The following is a 23,188-nucleotide window of genomic DNA, read 5'->3' as shown; positions in this document are numbered from 1 at the left end:
CGCATAAAAGGAGTGTTCCTGATGCTAAGACACCTAGCCCTAGCTTCATGAATTCACAGCAATCTCAAATAAATAAGACTTTTGAGGCTAGGGGTTTGTGGCCACATAATAGAAAAGATGCTTGAGGTTTTTTTTTTTTTTTCCTCCTAACAATGATGGTGTTTTGTGTGACTTTGAAGATATGCTAGCAAGCTAACAGTATGTTTTCTAAGAAGTCTAGTAGCCATTGTTAGGATAGCAGACTTCGAATCAACTTAAATTTAGACATAATAGATAAACTATTATTTAAATCATAATGAATAAAAACCACTACCATGTACAGAGGCATTTATGCCGAACATAGAAGTACACTGGCATTCTTCTCCTATAAAATGCAACTGTAAAAAAGATTAGCTATACATTTAAAGTGTCTTACTAGTCTGAAGCGGATTATGTACATTAAATCTTCTGTCAATTGTGTTGGAGTAAGAAATAAGGAATATATTTTCATTTTAGTGCCCTGGGTATAGACATTCCAGCTCATATAGAGAATAAAAATCTCTAAATAAGACAAAATTCTCACTCCATATGTTATTAAAGATTTTATATTTCTTTTTATAATATTTGATGTTCTTTTAAAATCACAAATGTGAAGTTAACCTACTTCTTCCTAGTGAATTGATAATATGTGTAATTTGGAAAGATTAAAATTTTAGCTTGACCTTAATGTTAAATCTTAATTCCTAGAGGCTAGCCATTTAATTGTAACATAGCTAATATTTATAAACATATAATATAATCTTATATACATTTTTATGATGGTACATACTTAGGATACATACATAAAAACTATAGAAGAAGTTTCTATCTGCCAGAGATTACCAAAATGATGTTTAGTTTTTTGTTTTTTGTTTTTTGTTTTTTGTTTTTTTTTTACCAACTGGATGGTAACTGCTTCTTTTATTATCTGGAAAATATCTAGTGATCTTATCTAAATCTGCTACAATTATCAGCACGACAGACTAGTCCCATTTAAATCAATATTTTCCAATTAACATCAAAAGTGCAAGGTTGATGTCCTACCTCTTCATAGCAACAAAATACCTGTTTAAAGGCTTAATTTGCAAAAGAGCAGCTTGCATTCTTTTGGTTCTCACCAAATAAGCCTTTTGGATTCATTACCAACCAGTAAAAAAAAAAGTCACTGTATCTTTTTTGATTACTGGTCCCTGCAGTTGACTCAAGACTGACCAAACTGAAATTCCTTTCCCATACACAGTTTTCTTCAGAGATTCAAATATTCCTGCAAACCTTTAGAGATGGATACTGCAAACCTTCAAGAACTTGCTGACATCTTGCAGTCTGATCCTGTTAAGTGAGGATGGGCTCCTACGCCAATTGATTGTAATGGGTCACTCACTATCCTTGCAGATTAAAATTGAGGAAAAAAAAAAAAAACACCTTTAAGTCTGTTTTATAATAATGTTGTAATTCTTGTCTGGTCTTTCTATTAAAAAAAAACTTCCAGGGGTGCCTAGGTGGCTCAGTCGGTTAAGCGTCTGACTTTGGTTCAAGTCATGATCTCACGGTTTGTGGGGTTGAGCCCTGTGTTGGGCTCTGCGCTGACAGCTCAAAGCCTGGAGCCTGCTTCGGATTCTGTGTCTCCCTCACTCTCTCTGCCCCTCCCCAGCTTGCACTCTGCCTGTCTCTTTCTCTCAAAACTAAATAAAAACATTCAAAAAAGAAAAACAAAACTTCTAGGTATCAACAAGTATCTGCAAACAATTTTCTTATGCTATGTAATTTACAGCTGAAAAAACTAAAAACAAACATATTTATAAAGAATTACCCTAATTCTTTTTAGACTTTCTACTTATAAAATAGATTTTTTTCTTTCTTAAAAACATAAAAGTAATAATTAAACTTATATGGCATCCTTCTTCTGATCGGTTCAAAGTGTTTCACAAATACCCTAACAATTTCAAGGACTGTGGGCAGCAGGATTCTCATTCCTTATCCTTAAACTTTAGCACATAAATGCAAACATCCCCTTCAGCTATCTACATAATTACATGAGCATTATTTAAAGTAACAGATTTATTAAATGTATTTTTAAAAAGCAATTATATTTTAATACAAAGTAGTAAGCAAAAGTGTCTGAACTAGACTAGCTTGTTAAATTCTACTTGTGCATTTTTTGGGAAAAGAGTATTTGGGGGAATTGAGTAGTGAAGAAAAATAATAAAAAATGAATTTTTTTCTTAAAAAAAAAACTATTATACTTTTCTCACAATGTGTGTTCATACCAAACTCCTGAGTCTGAAACAAAAAAATTTTGTTTTAATTTGAGAGAGAAAGGGAGAGAGAGAGAGAGAGAGAGAGCGAGCAGGGGAGAGGGGCAGAGGGAGAGAGAGAGGTAGAGAGAGAATCTTAAGCAGGCTCTATGCTTAGCACAGAGCCCATCATGGGGCTTGATCCCAGGACCTTGGGATAATGACTTGAGCTAAAATCAAGAGTCAGACTCTCAGCTGACTGAGCCACCCAGGAGCCCCTGAAAAAATTACTTTAAGTGCATGTGGAAACCATGAACAAAAGAACTATCATCTAAAATTTGCATTAGTAAAATGTAACATATGAAAATCTTCACAGAATAGGAAAAGGAAGTGAAAAACTAAATCACAGAGATTCAGAGCAATGAAATCTGTTTCCTATAGAAAAACAATTTCAGGAAATACCTGAAACAGGTTAAATGAACATCTAAAGGCACAGAGACACAAATGAATCATGTAAACTATTTTCTCTAAAAAAGATCTAAATGCAACATGTGCTTGCTCAGCAAGTTCTCATTAAAACGTGCAATACTGGTTTTGACAAAAATTAAGAAAAATTAAAAGGCTTATAATACCTGTGTTTGTGAGTTGCCATTTAAGATAAATTACAGCTCAAATCTTTTCCTGAGGATGACTTAAGTAGAGTCTGTACATAAGGACCCAGCAGATAAGATTACAAAGAGTTGTTTTCAGTGTCTTAGAAATTGCTTCCTAGCCTTCCAGCCTAAAGCTATACTAATTTATTTAAGAGGCAATGTTTGGTAGAGAGGGTGGTATGCTTCAAGACAGAGTTGGGGGTTGCACTCCAATCAAAGGTCTCAGTGTCCAGGAAGGACAGGTGTGTGTAAGGATTTGCTGTGTACACATCATAACCATAAAGAAAGGATTTAAGAAAGGAAGAAAAGAATGATCCAGGGAACCTTAAGTTCCAACGTGGCTAATGTCATCTCTGTAACTGACTCAAGAAAGGGGACAGACACTTTAACTTTCTCTGCTCAATGATAATCAATTCCACTTTAAAGACTTTCAGAGAGATATTTTGCCTGTTCACAAACCTTTACCACCAAGAAACTCCCTATAGCAACCCAAATTTTTCATGTTTAAACTCATGTTTTTATTAGTTGACACTCAGAAAGTATGAAAAAGAGCCTGTTACTATCCCCTTCATTTATTTATTGAATAAACATTTACTTAATACTTGGTGATGGGAATACAAGGTTCTTGTACTTTGAATAGCTCATAGCTGAGTGGGAGAAAGATGTGTAATTAGATAATTATATGGGATAAATGCGATGGGAGAGATATGTACAGCATATTAGAAAAAGATACACAAAGGAGAATTAGCTTTACCACTAGGAACCGTGACAGAGGTACTCATAGAAGAAGAGATATTTCAGTGGAAACTAACAAGGAAAGAAGGGAATTTCAGGGAGAGAACAGCCAGTGCTCGACGCAGGAATTGAAGAGTATGCCATATTCTCTCTGCAAGCAACTTAGTAGAGATGGACTATGGAGTGATAATGGGAGAGAGGTGAGAGATAAGGCTAGAAAGGGAGGAAAGAGGATTTGCAAGGACCTTGTATAAGGCCATGCTGTATAGTTGAGAAGTTTATTCTCTTGGTAACCGGGAGTTACCAGAAAGATTCTGAACCTTCACATACTCAAATTGGTACTTATACTATTTACCAGTTTCTCTTCTTTATATTTTAAAAGCTTGTCTTTCCTAATATGTAAATCTTTGCTTTCATTCTCTCTCAGCCCAGAACTAGATATAAAAGTCCTTAAAAGGAGGTAACCTGTACTCAGTACATGGACACTGTCCCATGTATTATATGCCTCAAGTATTCCAAAATCATTTATTAACATTATTATTAAAATAGTTCTTCTTTTTCTTGGTGTTCATCAGAAGATCCTCGGTTAGTTTTACAGAAACAGAGTTCAGAAATATAAAAGATGATTGTTGAGTAAGTCCTAAATCAACGAGCAATCTTAAGAATATGCAATCTTCAATAAACTCTAGAAGATTTGAGGTCAGTGTCTCATTCACTCAAGACTTGAGGTCATTCCTGGGTACCAACTTTTGTTTTAAACTCATGGAAATTCTCAGGTAAACTAAGAACACAAAAAGCAATGGGTAGCAACAGGTCTAACTCCCTCCACCAGCAACTTGACTTTCAGCACAGTAGCATACATTATGAAGGACAAGATAGCTTACAATGAATTTTAAAATAAGAACACTGTAAATTAAGGCACAAATAAAAGAGCATAAAAACGGGAAAATAGTAGCAATCAGTTCACTAAATTAGATGCCAGCTTTTTTTTTTTTTTCCAGTTAGACCTTCTTTTTATTTACCAGCAGTCTTTTGATCTCTCCAGAGTGAAAGAGATGCTGACACTGAAGTGGGAATGGCATTAGTCATGGTTCCCTTACCCCCTTCACCGTAGACACCTATTAATTTGAATGTCACACAAGGAAAAAAAAAGAATTTTGCTTCCATTTAATAAATGGAAAAATATATTTAGAGAAATTAAGTATTTTCCAGTTTTAGTATCACTTAACACACATTCAATTGCTCCAGAGATGAAATTGGGCACTTTCCTTTTCCTTTTATCAACCAAGTTTGCCAAACTACTTTTCCAAAATATGGACAGTACTGGTAAATAATTCCAGTCTGTATGTACAAGAGCTACCGGAAATGATAAAGAAATCAAATTAAGAAAACTAGTATGTCCTTCTTTACGAGACAAAACAGACGAACATAAAGGAAGGGAAACAAAAATAACAGAAAAACAGGGAGGGGGACAAAACAGAAGAGACTCATAAATATGGAGAACAAACTGAGGGTTACGGGAGGGGTTGTGGGAGGGGGGATGGGCTAAATGGGTAAGGGGCACTAAGGAATCTACTCCTGAAATCATTGTTGTACTATATGCTAACTAATTTGGATGTAAATTAAAAATAATAATAATAATAATAATAATGATAAACTAGTATGTCCTTGGAAAATATATCAACCTGATATCAAATTGCACACTAAACTGAAAATCTAAAAAGGAACAGCAAGGTCTAACTTCTCTATTTGTGCAATTGGACTGATCTGTCATTTTATATTCTTCTTCTTACATCATTTCATTCATTAATATAATTAATATAAGCTATAAGCCCCATAGAGCATCAAGTGTCAAAACTAGAACAGTAGTCGAAGAGAATGTACTATTTAATTCATGAAATTGATGCTTTTCATAACACAACTATACAGAGCTTGACTTTACTGAAAAACGAGCAATAGTAAGTAGAATGCACAAGAAAGTTTTAAAATTGAGCTTAAACTATAACAGAAGAGGCTGCAACGATATCTCCTATGCCACACTCCTCTCAATTAGTGGTGTGGAGTCTATGTCTCTCTTCCTTAAACCTGGGTGGAGCTTTGTGTCTGGTTAGGCCATCAGTATAGCAAAAGTGATGCAACATGACTTTTAAAGCTAGATCATAAGAATGCCATGCATGTCTGCCTGACTATCTTGGCATAGCTGCTCATAGACCCAGTCACCGTGCTGTGAGGAAGCCCAAACTAGCCCAAGTGGAAAGACCACAGGGAGAGGCTACATGTAGGTGTTTCAACTGACAGTTTAGCAGAGGTCGTCGCCAAAACTCTGCACCAGACGTCATGGAACAAAGCCACTCCCAGAGTCTCCTATCCTGATGCCTAAATCATAGAATCTGTGAGCATAATCAGATGGTTGTTTCATGCCAGTAAGGTGGTTTTTTATTTAGCAAAAGATAACCTGAAAGAGGAAGGGTTAAAAAAAAGTATCTTGGGGACTGTTTGAAGCATGGTTTCATTTGCAATAGGATACAACTCTGGGTAAATGGAAAACAAAGTAACAAAGTGATTAGCCTGGCATGCAGTGGGCTAGCTATGCAGCATGGAGCTGCTCTTTCTGGGAAAAACAACTAGAACAATAAATGAGTACAGGACAAGTAACCCAGATCCCATCAGTGGTAGTCAAAGAAACAATGAGATATTTTATGAGATACCATGATTACTTAACTCATCAATCATAAACAATAGTCATTGAGAATTTCATGCCTTTTCAGTGTGAACAGGACTGCTATTATTGAATCTGCTATTTATCCACACCTAGGAACAAGCTAGTTATCATCAACTGTAGAAGTGAAGAGTTCTTTCTATGTCTCTCTCCTTAAAACACACACATACACACGTTATCTTAGAAGTTCTGAAGTCAAGTTCGTTTGGGTACACTAAGAAAACAATGTGATAAAAATACATTTTTTAGATACCCCAAATTTCCCTAGTTTAAAATATTTATCTTAACATGTGATATTTTTAAAAGAGAAAGAATAAAGGGAAAAAAAACCCTTTATAAGCCACTTGTTATACTATCCCTTAGAGATAAATATTGTTAATATTTTGATGATTTTCCTTCCGTCCTTTTTAATGCATGATTAAAAACACACACACACACACACACACACACACACACACACACACACACAGTCTCTATCATTTCAAAATGGAGTTCAGAGGCACCTAGGTGGCCCAGCTGGTTAAGTATCCAACTCTTGATTTCGGCTCAGGTCATAATCTCACAGTTCATGAGATTGAGCCCCATGTCAGGCTTTGCGTTGACAGCATGGAGCCTGCTTGGGATTCTCTCTCTGTCTGTCTCTTTCTCTCACTCTCTCTCCTCTCTCTCTCTGACCCGCCCTCTGTTTATGCATGAAAGCCCTCTCTCTCTCTCAAAATAAATAAATAAACATTAAAAAAATGGAGTTCATATGCCATGTATATTTTATATCCTTTTTATACAAAATGACATTGTGAGCACTCTATGTCCTTTCAATATTCTTTCAAGACATTATTGAATAGATAAGTTTTAATGGCTATATAACAAGTATATTTATTTGTTATAATTTATTTGATCATTTCTGTTTTGCACAATTACCACTTTATAATTTTTTGCAATTACAAATAACATTGTGATGAAAACCTGGATACGATTCTTTGTTAGAAATATTAGGTAAAAGAGAATGAACATTTCTTGATGAAGTCTAATGGTTTTCCAGAAAGGTGTGGCAAGTTACATACTATGAGGAGTACAAAGAGGATCTAACTCAATGAACTGTCACCACCATCATGTTTCCTAAAATCCAAGTTATATATTTTACAGATACAGTAAGATGTCATGACACAGAGTAAGAGATGTTTAAGTAACTTCTGTTCTGAATTCACACTAATATACTTCAGATAAAAATTTATTTTGTTTGAGAAATGAAAAGTGTAAATTACTGGTGCCTTAAACAGAAGGGGTGACCAATAAAATATTTACTGAAAATTTGAAGTAATAAATGAATAAACCAAATGAAAGACTAAACATCATCTTTTTAAAAGTCAGGATACTTGAATTCGAAGCCTCATATGTCATAGTCTGCAACCTAGGTAAATTTAAACATTCTTTCCTAACTTACTTTCTTAATCTCTATGAAAGATAAAACAACAGTCTCTGTTTCTATTTCACAACGATGTCAGAAATATAAAGAAGGAAATATAACACAATGCCTTAAAAACATAACCTCTGAAATCAAATCATCTAGGTTCAATTCTTGACTCTGTTACTTATTAGCTGTGTGACAACAGGCAATTCATTAATTTGTCAGTTTTCTCGACTGTAAAATAGAAATGATAATATTTAACTCATACAATTATTGTGGAGATTAAATGTGAAAATTCATGTTAAATTACTTAGAATCCTACCTGTCAAATAGTAAGTGCTCAATAAACACTTGATGAGAATTATTAATATATGTAAAATTCACACATAGGTGAAATAATTAGTTTTAAAAATCTACTTGGTAGATATACCATTTAAATCTCAGGTACTCTCAATTTAAAATCAACACACTGGGGGCACCTGGGTAGCTCAGTTGGTTAAGCTTCTGACTTCGGCTCAGATCATGATCTCATTGCTCGTGAGTTTGAGCCCTGAGTCAGGCTCTGTGCTGACAGCTCAGAGCCTGGAGCTTGCTTCGGATTCTGTGTCTCCCTCTCTCTGTACCTCTCCTGCTCACACTCTGTCTCTCTCTCTCCCAAAAATAAATAAACATTAAAAAAATTTTTTTTTAAATCAACACACTGGAATAATATAGACTTACACATTCCCCATAGATTTTAGAGTCTGAAAAATTATGAAATAAAGTTACCCACAAATAAAATACAGTATTAACAAAATAACTTTCTTTTTCAAGAGATATTGTTTTTGTGGCTCTTCACTTGACTAGATCCTTTTCACCCATCAAATCTTAGTTCAATGCCCCATCTTCAAATCACTCAAGCCCTCACCTACTTAAATTATCCTCTACTATATCATGCAGTTTTCACACTCGAGTTATTTATCATTATCTGTGTATTCCCACCATAATGTAAACTCCATGAGGGAAGACGCTTAGCCTTTTCTGTCACTATGAATACACTCAGTTCAGACATTTAATAAAATATCTGACAAATCACCAACAAATTGATGAAATAACAGATGGCTAGGCACTGAAGAAGTTGGCATAAAAGCTACAAAATTTCTTCAAAGATGGCCCTCTAGATTAGGGTTTCTCAAACATTTTTATCATGACCCACAGCTTAAAATACATTTTATATCAAGATCCAGTATGCATATATATCCATATGACTGAAGCAAGTTTCAGACAAAAATACCATGGTTACTACGTGTGATGAGTTCTGATATTTTTATTCCATTCTATTCTATTCCTTTTCATTAAAAATAAAATAATTACTGCAGTGTGCTAAATCAATTTTATATCACATTATCATGGAAAGACTTGAAGTGTGAAAAACACTGCTCAAGGTCAGAGGTTATTAAGTTCATATCTGAAAGGTATGTTTAAACATATGCATTGAAAGGAAGAAATAAAAGTGTCTGATCACAGATGACATGATCACCTATGTAGAAAATCAAAGAATTGGAAAAAAAAAACTCTCTTGGAACTAATAAGCAATTATAGCAAGACTGTAAGATACAAGGCTAATATACAAGAGACAATTGCTTTCCTATATACCAGCAGTGAACAAGTGGAATTTGAAATTAAAAACACAATACTATTCACATTAGTGAAAAGTTGATAGGTATAAATGTAACAAAATATGTACATGATCTATATGAGGAATATCATGAAATCAAAGAATAAATAAATGAAGAGTAGGAAGACTCAATTTATAACAGACACATATGATAAAAGACTATATCCAAAATATACAAATAACCATTGAAACTCAACAATAAAAAACAAACAACCTAATTAAAAAATGGCCAATGACCCCAAGAGACACCTCTCCAAAGATTTATAGATTGTGAGTATGCATATAAAAAGATGCTCCACATCATACGTCATCAGGGAAATGCAAATTAAAAGTGAGATACCCCTAAACACCTATCAGAATGGTCAAAATCTGGAACACTAACACACTCACTGTTGATGAAGATGTGGAACACAAGAACTCTCACACATTGCTGGTGAGAATACAAGATGGTATAGCTACTTTGGAAGATAGTTTGGCAATTTCTTATGAAAGTAAACATATTCTTACCCATAAGATCTAGCAATCACACTCCTTGGTATTTCCTCAAATGAGTTAAAAACCTATGTCCACACAAAAACTTGTACATGGATGATTACAGCAGCTTTATTCATAATTGTCAAATTTTGGAAGCAATCAAGATGTCCTTCAGTAGGTGAAGGGATAAATAAACTGTGGTACATCCAGACAATGAGATATTACTCGGCACTAAAAAAGAAATGGTCTTTCTAACCATGAAAAACACGGAAAAACCTTAAATGTATTATACTAGGTAAATGAAGCCAATCAGAAAACGCTATACACTGCATGATTCCAACTATGACATTCTGCAAAAGGCAAAATTATGGGGACAGTAAAATTATCAGGTTTCCAGGGGTTGGGAGTGTTGGAAGGGATAAGTAGGTGTAACAGAATATTCTTATGGCAATGAAAATACTCTATGATACCATAATGATGGATACATGTCATTACACATTTGTCCAAATTCATAGAATGTAGAATACAAGAGGGAATCATAATGTAAAGTATGGACTTTGGGTGATTACGATGTAGGTTTGGTTCATCAGTTCAGTGTAGGTTTATCAGTTCTAACAAATGTATCACTCTGGTGTGGGATGTTGTTAAGAGGAGAGGATATGCATGTGTAGATGCAGGGTGTATATGGGAAATCTCTGTACCTTCCCCAAAATTCTGCTGTGAACCTAAAACTGCTCTAAAAAAATAAAATCTTAATTAAAAAAAAAAAGAACATGTAATTTTGTGTATGTGAGTTTGATGGTAAGGGAGGCTATCATAGTTTTCAGATTCATGAAGACATTCCTGTCCCCTTAAATTTAAGGGCTTCTATTACCATATATTCATTATCACTTGTGAAGCACTACACAAAAACATGTATAAAAATGTGGTTTAACATAGGCATGGCACTATATGATAGAAAAGAGCACTGATTCTGTAGTCTGAAAACGCTCAAGTTCAAATCCTGGATTCATCATTTACTAACTCTGTTAACTTGTACAAATTACCTTACCTATGACCCCAGTTTTCTTAGGTGGAAAGTAGTTTGAACATCTACTTCATGGGGTTAAGTAAAGTACAAATTATGTAAAACATCCATTATAATAATGATGCCCGCTCTTCAATAAATGGAAGGCATCATTAGTATATTCTAATATTTCCAAAAAAAAGTAACTTCCATAGATAAAATCCAATCTTAAACAAAGTACAATTAATGGCTTTTTAACCAATGTTCCTCACATCACTTAGCTGCCTGTTGCAGAGTGGTGTGGCTGCGTTGGTATTCTGCTTATTCCCTGCCTTTAAAGCTGCATCTCTTCTTGCTTGCTCAAGCAGAACTCTTGCTCTTTCTTTAAGTTCTTCTTGTCTGGATAACATTCGATGCTTAAAAGCAAAAATACAGAATTAGAAGCTCAAAAAAAAAAAAAAAAAAAAAAGAAAACCCACCACATAATCTATATTTGTAAACTAATCAATGGTTATATTATCTGTCAAAATAATAGAGATAAGAAATAAGATTGTAATTTTACAAGATTGCTTACAGAAAATATTAATTTTAGCTAGAAACTGTAGAAAGCCTTGACATTTAGGAAATATATCTTCTTTTTTGTTTAAAGTTTATTTGTTGAGAGAGAGAGAGAGAGTGAGAGTGCACGTGAGCAGGGGAGGGGCACAGAGAGGTAGAGAAAGAGAATCTCAAGCACTGACAGTGCGGAGCCCGAGGGAGGAACGAACTACCGAACTCAGAGATCATGACCTGAGCCAAAGTCGGACACTTAACCAACTGAGCCACCCAGGTGCCCCTGGAAATATAACTTTACTGCCTAAAACTGGATTATGTTTAATTACGTTTTTATTAGAACATATTCCCATAAAGCATAAGGTCCATATGTATATTATATACATTCTTCATATTTGTTAATCATAGTATAATCTGGCAGACATTTTTAAAAAATTATATTTCTTACACTCTTATAGGACTGATAACAAGGTGTCTTCCAAATTTGTATGTTTAAAGATATTAAGTATCTGTGACAATAATCCTTTAAATTCTTGACAATTAACATTTACAGAAAATTCAAAACTATCATATTATGTTTTTTAAAAAAAAAAAGTAAAACTGGTTTTCTCCAGTGCTCACTTTCCTTACAATAAGATAATTAACCATATCAGAATTGGAAGAATGTTTTCCTGGATTAATTTGTAATCTTACAATATATTTATGGGTAACAACAGGTAATGACCACCAAGGGAAATCGGTCCTTAAATGAGGACATTAATTCAAAGCACAAATATCCATGTTTATAGTTCAAATTCCTTTTTCTCCCCAAAAGTAGTCAACATCTGGCTTTAAATTTTTTTTTGTAATGTTTATTTATGTTTGAGAGAGACAGAGTGTGAGTGTGGGAGGGGCAGAGAAAGAGGGAGACACAGAATCCGAAGCAGGCTCCAGGCTCTGAGTTGTCAGCAAAGAGCCTGATGCAGAGCTCAAACTCATGAACTGCAAGATCATGACCTGAGATGAAGTCAAACGCTTAACCGACTGAGCCACCCAGGGGCCCCAAGCAACTTCTGACTTTAGATTACTATTGGTCTGATATTTAATTTTTTTTACTTCCCTTTCATTGCATAGTTTTTGTTCAATCATAAGTAGCATTTATGGTCAAGGAAAAGGTAATAAACAGTAAACATATTTATTTGTTATAGTGTGAAACTTTAAAAAAAATTACTAAATCATTTTTTGGTCTCTGAGATATTTATGTTTTAATATAACATTTTTAAGCACTTTTCTGTAAACTTAAGGAAAGATTTTTTTTAAAGTATCCAGTTCAGTGGTTTTTACTATATTCACAAGGTTGTGAACCATCAACACTATCTAATTCCAGAACATTTTCATCACCCAAGGTTTTAAGAGGATTAAACAAAAATTCTTCACCTAATAGATATAATTGAAATGTATAAGTGATAATGATAGATTTTTTGTCATGTTGATAGGACATAATAGAATAGAACTGGTCATTGCAGTTGAACTGGTTACAAATCAACACTTTCTAAAAACAGAGAAGATTAATTAAATAAACACTGAATCTGCAATCAAGACATCAGTTTGTTAATCCTTCTTCCACTAATAATAAGCAATGTAACATTGAACAGGTCACTTAAAAGCTATGCTGTATTCCATTACATAATATTTAAGAACCCTCAAGTCAGGAAGACCTTGGTTCAAACACTAGATATGTCACTTAATTGTGGATATAAAAGTTACTCAATCTCTCTAAGCCTCAGTTTCCTCACTTATAAAATGGGGATGAAAACAGACAACCTCTCACAAGGATATTATAAAGATTAAGTGAAACAGAGTAATGTACAGAGCACTAGATAAATGTTAACTATTATTATATATTTAAAAAGCTCTCAACTGCCTCCTAGTTTTTTTTTTAATTTTTTTAATGTTTTTATTTATTTTTTAGACAGAGACAGAGCATGAGCAGGGGCGGGGCAGAGAGAAAGGGAGACACAGAATCTGAAGCAGGCTCCAGGCTCTAAGCTGTCAGCACTGAGCCTGATGCGGGGCTCGAACTCACAGACTGTGAGATCATGATGTGAGCTGAAGTCGGACGCTTAAGCGACTGAGCCACCCAGGCCTCCCTTGCCTCTTAGTTTTTTAATGTTTATTTTTGAGAAGTGGGGGAGGGACAGAGAGAGAGGAGAGAGAGAATTCAAAACAGGCTCTGCACTGTCAGCACAGAGCCAGATGCAGGACTTGAACTCACAAACCATGAGATCATGACCTAAGCCAAAGTCGGTGAAACGTCGAACTTCAGGTCAGGTCATGATCTTGCAGTTCATCATTTCGAGCCCCACGTCGGGCTCTGTGCTGACAGCTCAGAGCCCAGAGCCTGCTTCAGATTTAAGAAGAGATCATCTTTAAAATCCCAACAGCCCTAAAACTGGTGATTAGAATACATCATCTTTAAGATCCTATATTGGCTCTAAATTCTGTGAGTATACAGACCTTTAGGGATTCCAGTTAGCTACACAGAAAGCGAAAGACTGCTTTGGTCTCAAGACCATACAGAAACAAACTTTTTCTGATTATAAATGTAATTCATATTTCTTAGAAAAATTTTAGAAAGTACATAAAAGTAAAAATAAAAATAATCAGAGGCATCATATTCCCTGATTTCAAACTATATCACAAAGTTATAGTAATCACAACAGTATGGTATTGGCCAAAAAAAAAAAAAAAAAAAAAAAGACACACAGATCAATAAAAAAAAATAGAGACCACAGAAATAAACCCAAGTATATAGGGTCAATTAATTTACGACAAAGGAGCCAAGAATATACTGGGAAAAGACAGTCCAATAAATAGTGTGGAGAGAACTGGACAGCCACATGCAACAGAATGAAACTGGATGCCTATCTTACACTACTCACGAAAATTAATTCAAAATGGATTAAAGACTTCAACATAAGATCCAAAACCATAAAACTAGAAGAAAACACAGGTGGTAAACTCCTTGACAATGGTCTTAGTGATGATTTTTTTTGCATTTGGTAACAAAAGCAAAGGTAACAAAGGCAAAAATAAACAAATGGGACTACATCAAACTAAAAGTTTCTGCACAGTTAAGGAAACCATCCACAAAATGAAAAGGCAATGTACTAAATGGGAGAAAATATTTGCAAATCATGTATCTGAGAGGGGGTTAATAATCCAAAATATATAAAGAACTCATATAACTCAATAGCAATGCAATTAAAAAATGGACAGAAGACTTGAATAGACATATTTTTGGGAAGCCAAAAAAGACATACAAATGGTCACAGATACATGAAAAGATGCATGCACATCACTAATTATCAAAGAAATGCAAATTAAAACCACAATGAGATATTACCTCACAACTGTTAGAATGGCTATTATCAAAAGATAAGGAATAATAAGTGTTGGTGAGGATGTGGAGAAGACAGAACCCTTATGCACGGTTGGTAGGGATATAAATTGGTGTAGCCACTGTGGAAAACGGGATGGAGATTCTTCAAAAAATTAGAAATAGAACTACCTTATGATTTGGAAATTCCACTTCTGGGTGTTTATCCAAAGAAAATAAAAACACTAATTCGAAAACACATATGCATCCCTATGTTCAACGCAGCATTGTTTATATTAGCCAAGATACAGAAACAACCTAAGTGCTCACTGATGGATGAGTAGATAAGGAAATTGTACACACACACACACACACACACACACGCACAGACACACACACACTCAGTGGCATATTATGCAGCCATAAAAAAGAACAAAATCTTACTACTTGTGACAATATGCATGGATCCTGAGGGCATTATGCTAAGTGAAGTAAGTCAGCAGACAAAGACAAATACAATATTATCTTACTTGTATGTGGAATCTGAAAACAAAACAAAGCCCCCCAAAACCCAAAACACCAAGCTCACAGATATAGAGACCAATTGGTAGTTGCCCGAGGCTGGGGATAGAATGTGGACAAAATAGGTGAAGGGGGTCAAAAGGTACAAAATTCCAGTTATAAAATAAATAGGTCATGGGGATATAACGTATGGCATGGTGACTATAGTTAGTAATACTGTATCGCATATATGAAAGTTTTTAAGGGAGTAGATCTTAAATGTTCTTGTCACAAGAAAAAAAATTTTTTTGTAACTACATATGGTAATGGATGTTAACTAGGCTTATTGTGGTGATCATTTCACAATGTATACAAACATCAAACAATTGTACACCTGAAACTAATGTAATATTATATGACAGCTATATATCAATAAAAAAATAATTTAAAAAATCAGGGCAACTGGGTGGCTCAGTTGGTTAAGTGTCTGACTTTGGCTCAGGTCATGATCTCACAGTTCTTGAGTTCGAGCCCTGCATTAGGCTCTCTGGTATCAGCGCAGAGCCCACTTCAGGTCCTCTGTCTCTCTCTCTGTCCCTCCCCTGCTCGTGCACATGCTCTCGCTCTCCCTCTCTCTCAAAAATAAATTTTAAAAAATAATAAAATAAAAAATAAAGTAGGTGCCTGGGTGACTCAGTTGGTTAACTGTCAACTCTTGATTTTGGCTCGTATCATGATCTCATAGTCATGAGATTGAGCCCTGTGCCTAGCATGGAACCCACTTAAGATTCTCTCTCTCCTTCTCCCTCTGCCCCTCCCTCACTCGCATTCTCTCTCTCTCAAGAATAAAATAAAATAAAACAAAATGAAATAAAATAAAATAAAATAAAGATAATTAGCAATCCTGGCACCCAAAGATAATCACTACAGAATCATGCTTTTTTAACTTAACATTCCATTGTGAGCATATTCTCATGTAAATATTTTAAAAAATATTTTTAAACACAATTTAAAACTGTTTACCTAGCATTCTTTTTTTTTTTTTAATTTTTTTTAACGTTTATTTATTTTTGAGATAGAGAGAGAGACAGAGCATGAATGGGGGAGGGTCAGAGAGAGGGAGACACAGAATCCAAAACAGGCTCCAGGCTCTGAGCTGTCAGCACAGAGCCTGACGCGGGGCTCGAACTCACGGACCGCGAGATCATGACCTGAGCCGAAGTCGGCCCCCCAACCGACTGAGCCACCCAGGTGCCCCCCTAGCATTCTAATAATACAGATGCATCATAATTTATTTAACTTGTCTTAAGGTATTTAGGTTGTTTGTAATTTTTCACTATCAAGAACAATGTCTTTATACACATCTTTATAAATTCTTATACACAGTTCTGATTAACCTATGGAAAATAAGTGCTGCAGGTAGAATCTAATGAGATAAACATTTTTAAGGAACTTGATGTACATTGCTAAACTGTCCTTCAGTAAGGTTGACTGCTTTACATCTGGCTGATTATCTTTACTGCTATTGTGGTCAAATATGAAGAGATATTATGAGTATCTAGTTTAGCATAGACTTTAGAGTCAGAAAAGGTTGGTTTTGAATTCAAATTTTAACACTTATTAAATGATCTTAGGCAACTCTGTAAACTCCATTTTCCCCACATATTAAGTAGAATTTAACCACTTACCTCATGGGTTATAAAGTTTGAGAGATATGTATAAGGTATATAAAGGTCAAGCACTCAAATGAGCAACATTATGACTTTAATTCTGTATAGCCAAATTGATCAGATTTTCTCTAATCTAATGCCATTAGGTACTAGATGTACTATTATTTTATGAACTACTAAGAAAGAACAAACATTGTCAAACTCTAACATACTATCTATTGTAAGTAACATATTGATTTCAGAGAAAATGTAAAAAGATGCTTATCTTAGAATTCACGAAGTATAGTATGTAAAAAACCCCAGATTTTTAAGAAATTTGCCCAATTTCAAAACCCTGTTAAAATAGCACAATTTTAAAAACCTATGAAATATTAGCAATCATATTATAATTTTTTGTGTCAGGCAGTACTTCTGATAAAAAAACAAAAACAAAAAACACCTTTAACTTTACCCTAAACAAAATTCTGACCATTTAACCAATGGTCAGTTGATAAACAAATATATATGGGGTCATAAATAGATGTTGCCTCCATCATCCTGTGGATTTATTGTACATCATTTAAACCTTCTGAACAGCATCACAGTATGATAGAGTTTAAGAGCTAAAAGGGCTCTTAGAGATTATTTCATTTAATATATGTGGAAAATACGAGTAAAAGAATTTAAATGGCTAGTTAACATGTCACACTGGTAATTATTAGCAGAGCCAAGATGAGAACCTAGGTGTACAGATTCCAAGTCCAGAGTGTTTTTAATTTTAAACATTAATTAATTTCTAGGTTTAATATATTTACCTTAAAAATCTGGGTTATAAGAAAATTCTGTATTGGGTAATACTTAGAACTTAGGTTACTAAATTCTGCAGTTATTAACCACTAGATGTTTACTGATTATCTGCTATGTAGGGACACTCTGATGTCTTGAAAGCCTTTTTGTCCTAAAAGTTAAAGTACTTAGAATTTATGATTTGTAATTTTTGATTAGGAGAACAGGGGCTTGCTTTGTTAGCTACTATCATTTCTTTGATTCAAAGATGTGCATTTTTCCTTAACATCTCTGATAACTTAAAATTGATGGCATCTTATAATCTTTGTTAGCCAGATGGTAGTCAGGACAGCCATCAATGCCTACACACACATGTGCTTGATATTTTGGGTGGCATGACTGCAATTCCTTGATGTTTCAGTTAACAAATACTTAAATAGTATCTGAAAAATGGAATATAATTCCAGGTTATTGTCCAAAAATCTTATTTTGGGGACTTCTCATAAGGTCAAGAAAATGCAATTATCAATCAGTATTACTGAGAAGAAAACCCCAGAGAAAACTGTAGAGGACTGCTCTACTCAAAAGTTTCAAACTTTGGGAGGGGGAGGGAAGATGGCAGCGTAGGAGGACGCTGGGCTCACCGCGCGTCCTGCTGATCACTTAGATTCCACCTACACCTGCCTAAATAACCCAGAAAACTGCCAGAGGATTAACAGAACGGAGTCTCCGGAGCCAAGCGCAGACGAGAGGCCCACGGAAGAGGGTAGGAAGGGCTGCGAGGCCGTGCGCGCTCCACGGACTGGTGGGAGGGAGCCGGGGCGGAGGGGCGGCTTGCCAGCCAAGCAGAGCCCCCGAGTCTGGCTGGCAAAAGCGGAGGGGCCAGACAGACTGTGTTCCACAGCAAGCGCGACTTAGCGTCTGGGAGGTCATAAGTTAACAGCTCTGCTCGGAAAGCGGGAAGGCTGGAGGACAAAGGGAGGGAGAGCTACTGAGCCCCTGTACGACAGAGCTCAGTTTGGTGGGGAACAAAGGCGCTCGCCAGCGCCATCTCCCCCGCCCATCCCCCAGCCAAAATCCCAAAGGGAACCAGTTCCTGCCAGGGAACTTGCTCACTCCGCGCAAACACCCAACACTGTGCTTCTGCGGAGCCAAACCTCCGGCAGCAGATCTGACTCCCTCCCGCTGCCACAGGGCCCCTCCTGAAGTGGATCACCTAAGGAGAAGCGAGCTAAGCCTGCCCCTCATGCCCCCGTGCACCTTGCCTACCCACCCCAGCTAATACGCCAGATCCCCAGCACCACAAGCCTGGCAGTGTGCAAGTAGCCCAGACGGGCCACGCCACCCCACAGTGAATCCCACCCCTAGGAGAGGGGAAGAGAAGGCACACACCAGTCTGACTGTGGCCCCAGCAGTGGGCTGGGGGCAGACATCAGGTCGCACTGCGGCCCCGCCCACCAACTCCAGTTATACACCACAGCACAGGGGAAGTGCCCTGCAGGTCCTCACCACTCCAGGGACTATCCAAAATGACGAAACGGAAGAATTCCCCTCAGAAGAATCTCCAGGAAATAACAACAGCTAATGAACTGGTCAAAAAGGATTTAAATAATATAAAAGAAAGTGAATTTAGAATAATAGTCATAAAATTAATCGCTGGGCTTGAAAACAGTATAGAGGACAGCAGAGAATCTCTTGCCACAGAGATCAAGGGACTAAGGAACAGTCACGAGGAGCTGAAAAACGCTTTAAACGAAATGCAAAACAAAATGGAAACGACGATGGCTCGGATTGAAGAGGCAGAGGAGAGAATAGGTGAACTAGAAGATAAAGTTATGGAAAAAGAGGAAGCTGAGAGAAAGAGAGATAAAAAAATCCAGGAGTATGAGGGAAAAATTAGAGAACTAAGTGATACACTAAAAAGAAATAATATACGCATAATTGGTATCCCAGGGGAGGAAGAGAGAGGGAAAGGTGCTGAAGGGGTACTTGAAGAAATTATAGCTGAGAACTTCCCTGAACTGGGGAAGGAAAAAGGCATTGAAATCCAAGAGGCACAGAGAACTCCCATCAGATGTAACTTGAATCGATCTTCTGCACGACATATCATAGTGAAACTGGCAAAATACAAGGATAAAGAGAAAATTCTGAAAGCAGCAAGGGATAAACGTGCCCTCACATATAAAGGGACACCTATAAGACTCATGACTGATCTCTCTTTTGAAACTTGGCAGGCCAGAAAGGCTTGGCACGATATCATCAGTGTGCTAAACAGAAAAAATATGCAGCCGAGAATCCTTTATCCAGCAAGTCTGTCATTTAGAATAGAAGGAGAGATAAAGGTCTTCCCAAACAAACAAAAACTGAAGGAATTTGTCACCACGAAACCAGCCCTACAAGAGATCCTAAGGGGGATCCTGTGAGACAAAGTACCAGAGACATCACTACAAGCATAAAATATACAGACATCACAATGACTCTAAACCCGTAGCTTTCTATAATAACACTGAATGTAGATGGATTAAATGCGCCAACCAAAAGACATAGGGTATCAGAATGGATAAAAAAACAAGACCCATCTATTTGCTGTCTACAAGAGACTCATTTTAGATCTGAGGACACCTTTAGATTGAGAGTGAGGGGATGGAGAACTATTTATCATGCTACTGGAAGCCAAAAGAAAGCTGGAGTAGCCATACTTATATCAGACAAACTAGACTTTAAATTAAAGGCTGTAACAAGAGATGAAGAAGGGCATTATATAATAATTACAGGGTCTATCCATCAGGAAGAGGTAACAATTATAAATGTCTATGCGCCGAATACCGGAGCCCCCAAATATATAAAACAATTACTCATAAACATAAGCAACCTTATTGATAAGAATGTAGTAATTGCAGGGGACTTTAACACCCCACTTACAGAAATGGACAGATCATCTAGACACACAGTCAATAAAGAAACAAGGGCCCTGAATGATACACTGGATCAGATGGGCTTGACAGATATATTTAGAACTCTGCATCCCAAAGCAACAGAATATACTTTCTTCTCGAGTGCACATGGAACATTCTCCAAGATAGATCATATACTGGGTCACAAAACAGCCCTTCATAAGTTTACAAGAATTAATATTATACCATGCATACTTTCAGACCACAATGCTATGAAGCTTGAAATCAACCACAGGAAAAAGTCTGGAAAACCTCCAAAAGCATGGAGGTTAAAGAACACCCTACTAACGAATGAGTGGGTCAACCAGGCAATTAGAGAAGAAATTTAAAAATATATGGAAACAAACGAAAAAGAAAATACAACAATCCAAACGCTTTGGGATGCAGTGAAGGCAGTCCTGAGAGGAAAATACATTGCAATCCAGGCCTATCTCAAGAAACAAGAAAAATCCCAAATACAAAATCTAACAGCACACCTAAAGGAGATAGAAGCAGAACAGCAAAGACAGCCTAAACCCAGCAGAAGAAGAGAAATAATAAAGATCAGAGCAGAAATAAACAATATAGAATCTAAAAAAACTGTAGAGCAGATTAACGAAACCAAGAGTTGGTTTTTTGAAAAAATAAACAAAATTGACAAACCTCTAGCCAGGCTTCTCAAAAAGAAAAGGGAGATGACCCAAATAGATAAAATCATGAATGAAAATGGAATTATTACAACCAATCCCTCAGAGATACAAACAATTATCAGGGAATACTATGAAATATTATATGCCAACAAATTGGACAACCTGGAAGAAATGGACAAATTCCTAAACACCCATACTCTTCCAAAACTCAATCAGGAGGAAATAGAAAGCTTGAACAGACCCATAACCAGCGAAGAAATTGAATCGGTTATCAAAAATCTCCCAACAAATAAGAGTCCAGGACCAGACGGCTTCCCAGGGGAGTTCTACCAGACGTTTAAAGCAGAGATAATACCTATTCTTCTCAAGCTATTCCAAGAAATAGAAAGGGAAGGAAAACTTCCAGACTCATTCTATGAAGACAGTATTACTTTGATTCCTAAACCAGACAGAGACCCAGTAAAAAAAGAGAACTACAGGCCAATATCCCTGATGAATATGGATGCAAAAATTCTCAATAAGATACTAGCAAATCGAATTCAACAGCATATAAAAAGAATTATTCACCATGATCAAGTGGGATTCATTCCTGGGATGCAGGGCTGGTTCAACATTCGCAAATCAATCAACGTGATACATCACATTAACAAAAAAAAAAAAAGAGAAGAACCATATGACCCTGTCAATCGATGCAGAAAAGGCCTTTGACAAAATCCAGCACCCTTTCTTAATAAAAACCCTTGAGAAAGTCGGGATAGAAGGAACATACTTAAACATCATAAAAGCCATTTATGAAAAGCCCACAGCTAACATCATCTTCAATAGGGAAAAACTGAGAGCTTTTTCCCTGAGATCAGGAACACGACAGGGATGCCCACTCTCACCGCTGTTGTTTAACATAGTGTTGGAAGTTCTAGCATCAGCAATCAGACAACAAAAGGAAATCAAAGGCATCCAAATTGGCAAAGATGAAGTCAAGCTTTCGCTTTTTGCAGATGACATGATATTATACATGGAAAATCCGATAGACTCCACCAAAAGTCTGCTAGAACTGATACATGAATTCAGCAAAGTTGCAGGATACAAAATCAATGTACAGAAATCAGTTGCATTCTTATACACTAACAATGAAGCAACAGAAAGACAAATAAAGAAACTGATCCCATTCACAATTGCACCAAGAATCATAAAATACCTAGGAATAAATCTAACCAATGATGTAAAAGATCTGTATGCTGAAAACTATAGAAAGCTTATGAAGGTAATTGAAGAAGATATAAAGAAATGGAAAACATTCCGTGCTCATGGATTGGAAGAATAAATATTGTCAAAATGTCAATACTACCCAAAGCTATCTACACATTCAATGCAATCCCAATCAAAATTGCACCAGCATTCTTCTCGAAACTAGAACAAGCAATCCTAAAATTCATATGGAACCACAAAAGGCCCCGAATAGCCAAAGTAATTTTGAAGAAGAAGACCAAAGCAGGAGGCATCACAATCCCAGACTTTAGCCTCTACTACAAAGCTGTAATCATCAAGACAGCATGGTATTGGCACAAAAACAGACACATAGACCAATGGAATAGAATAGAAACCCCAGAACTAGACCCACAAACGTATGGCCAACTCATCTTTGACAAAGCAGGAAAGAACATCCAATGGAAAAAAGACAGTCTCTTTAACAAATGGTGCTGGGAGAACTGGACAGCAACATGCAGAAGGTTGAAACTAGACCACTCTCTGACACCATTCACAAAAATAAACTCAAAATGGATAAAGGACCTGAATGTGAGACAGGAAACCATCAAACCCTAGAGGAGAAAGCAGGAAGAGACCTCTCTGATCTCAGCCG

General features: G+C 36.2%; 1 protein-coding gene across 14 annotated transcripts in view; it reads right to left on the bottom strand.

The window, feature by feature from the left end:
• The window catches only part of EHBP1 (EH domain binding protein 1), a 375,396-nt gene that overhangs the window by 76,586 nt on the left and 275,622 nt on the right, over positions 1 to 23,188 (bottom strand). For all 14 annotated transcript variants that reach the window (XM_049650279.1, XM_049650277.1, XM_049650275.1 and 11 more), the window contains one exon: positions 11,174 to 11,317. In XM_049650279.1, coding sequence (XP_049506236.1) covers positions 11,174 to 11,317 — 144 coding nt within the window. The remainder of the gene's footprint in view (positions 1 to 11,173; positions 11,318 to 23,188) is intronic.

The sequence above is a fragment of the Panthera uncia genome (assembly GCF_023721935.1).
Source record: "Panthera uncia isolate 11264 chromosome A3 unlocalized genomic scaffold, Puncia_PCG_1.0 HiC_scaffold_11, whole genome shotgun sequence".
In the NCBI taxonomy this organism is placed as follows: Eukaryota; Metazoa; Chordata; class Mammalia; order Carnivora; family Felidae; genus Panthera; species Panthera uncia.
This window is presented reverse-complemented; position numbering and strand designations above follow the sequence as displayed.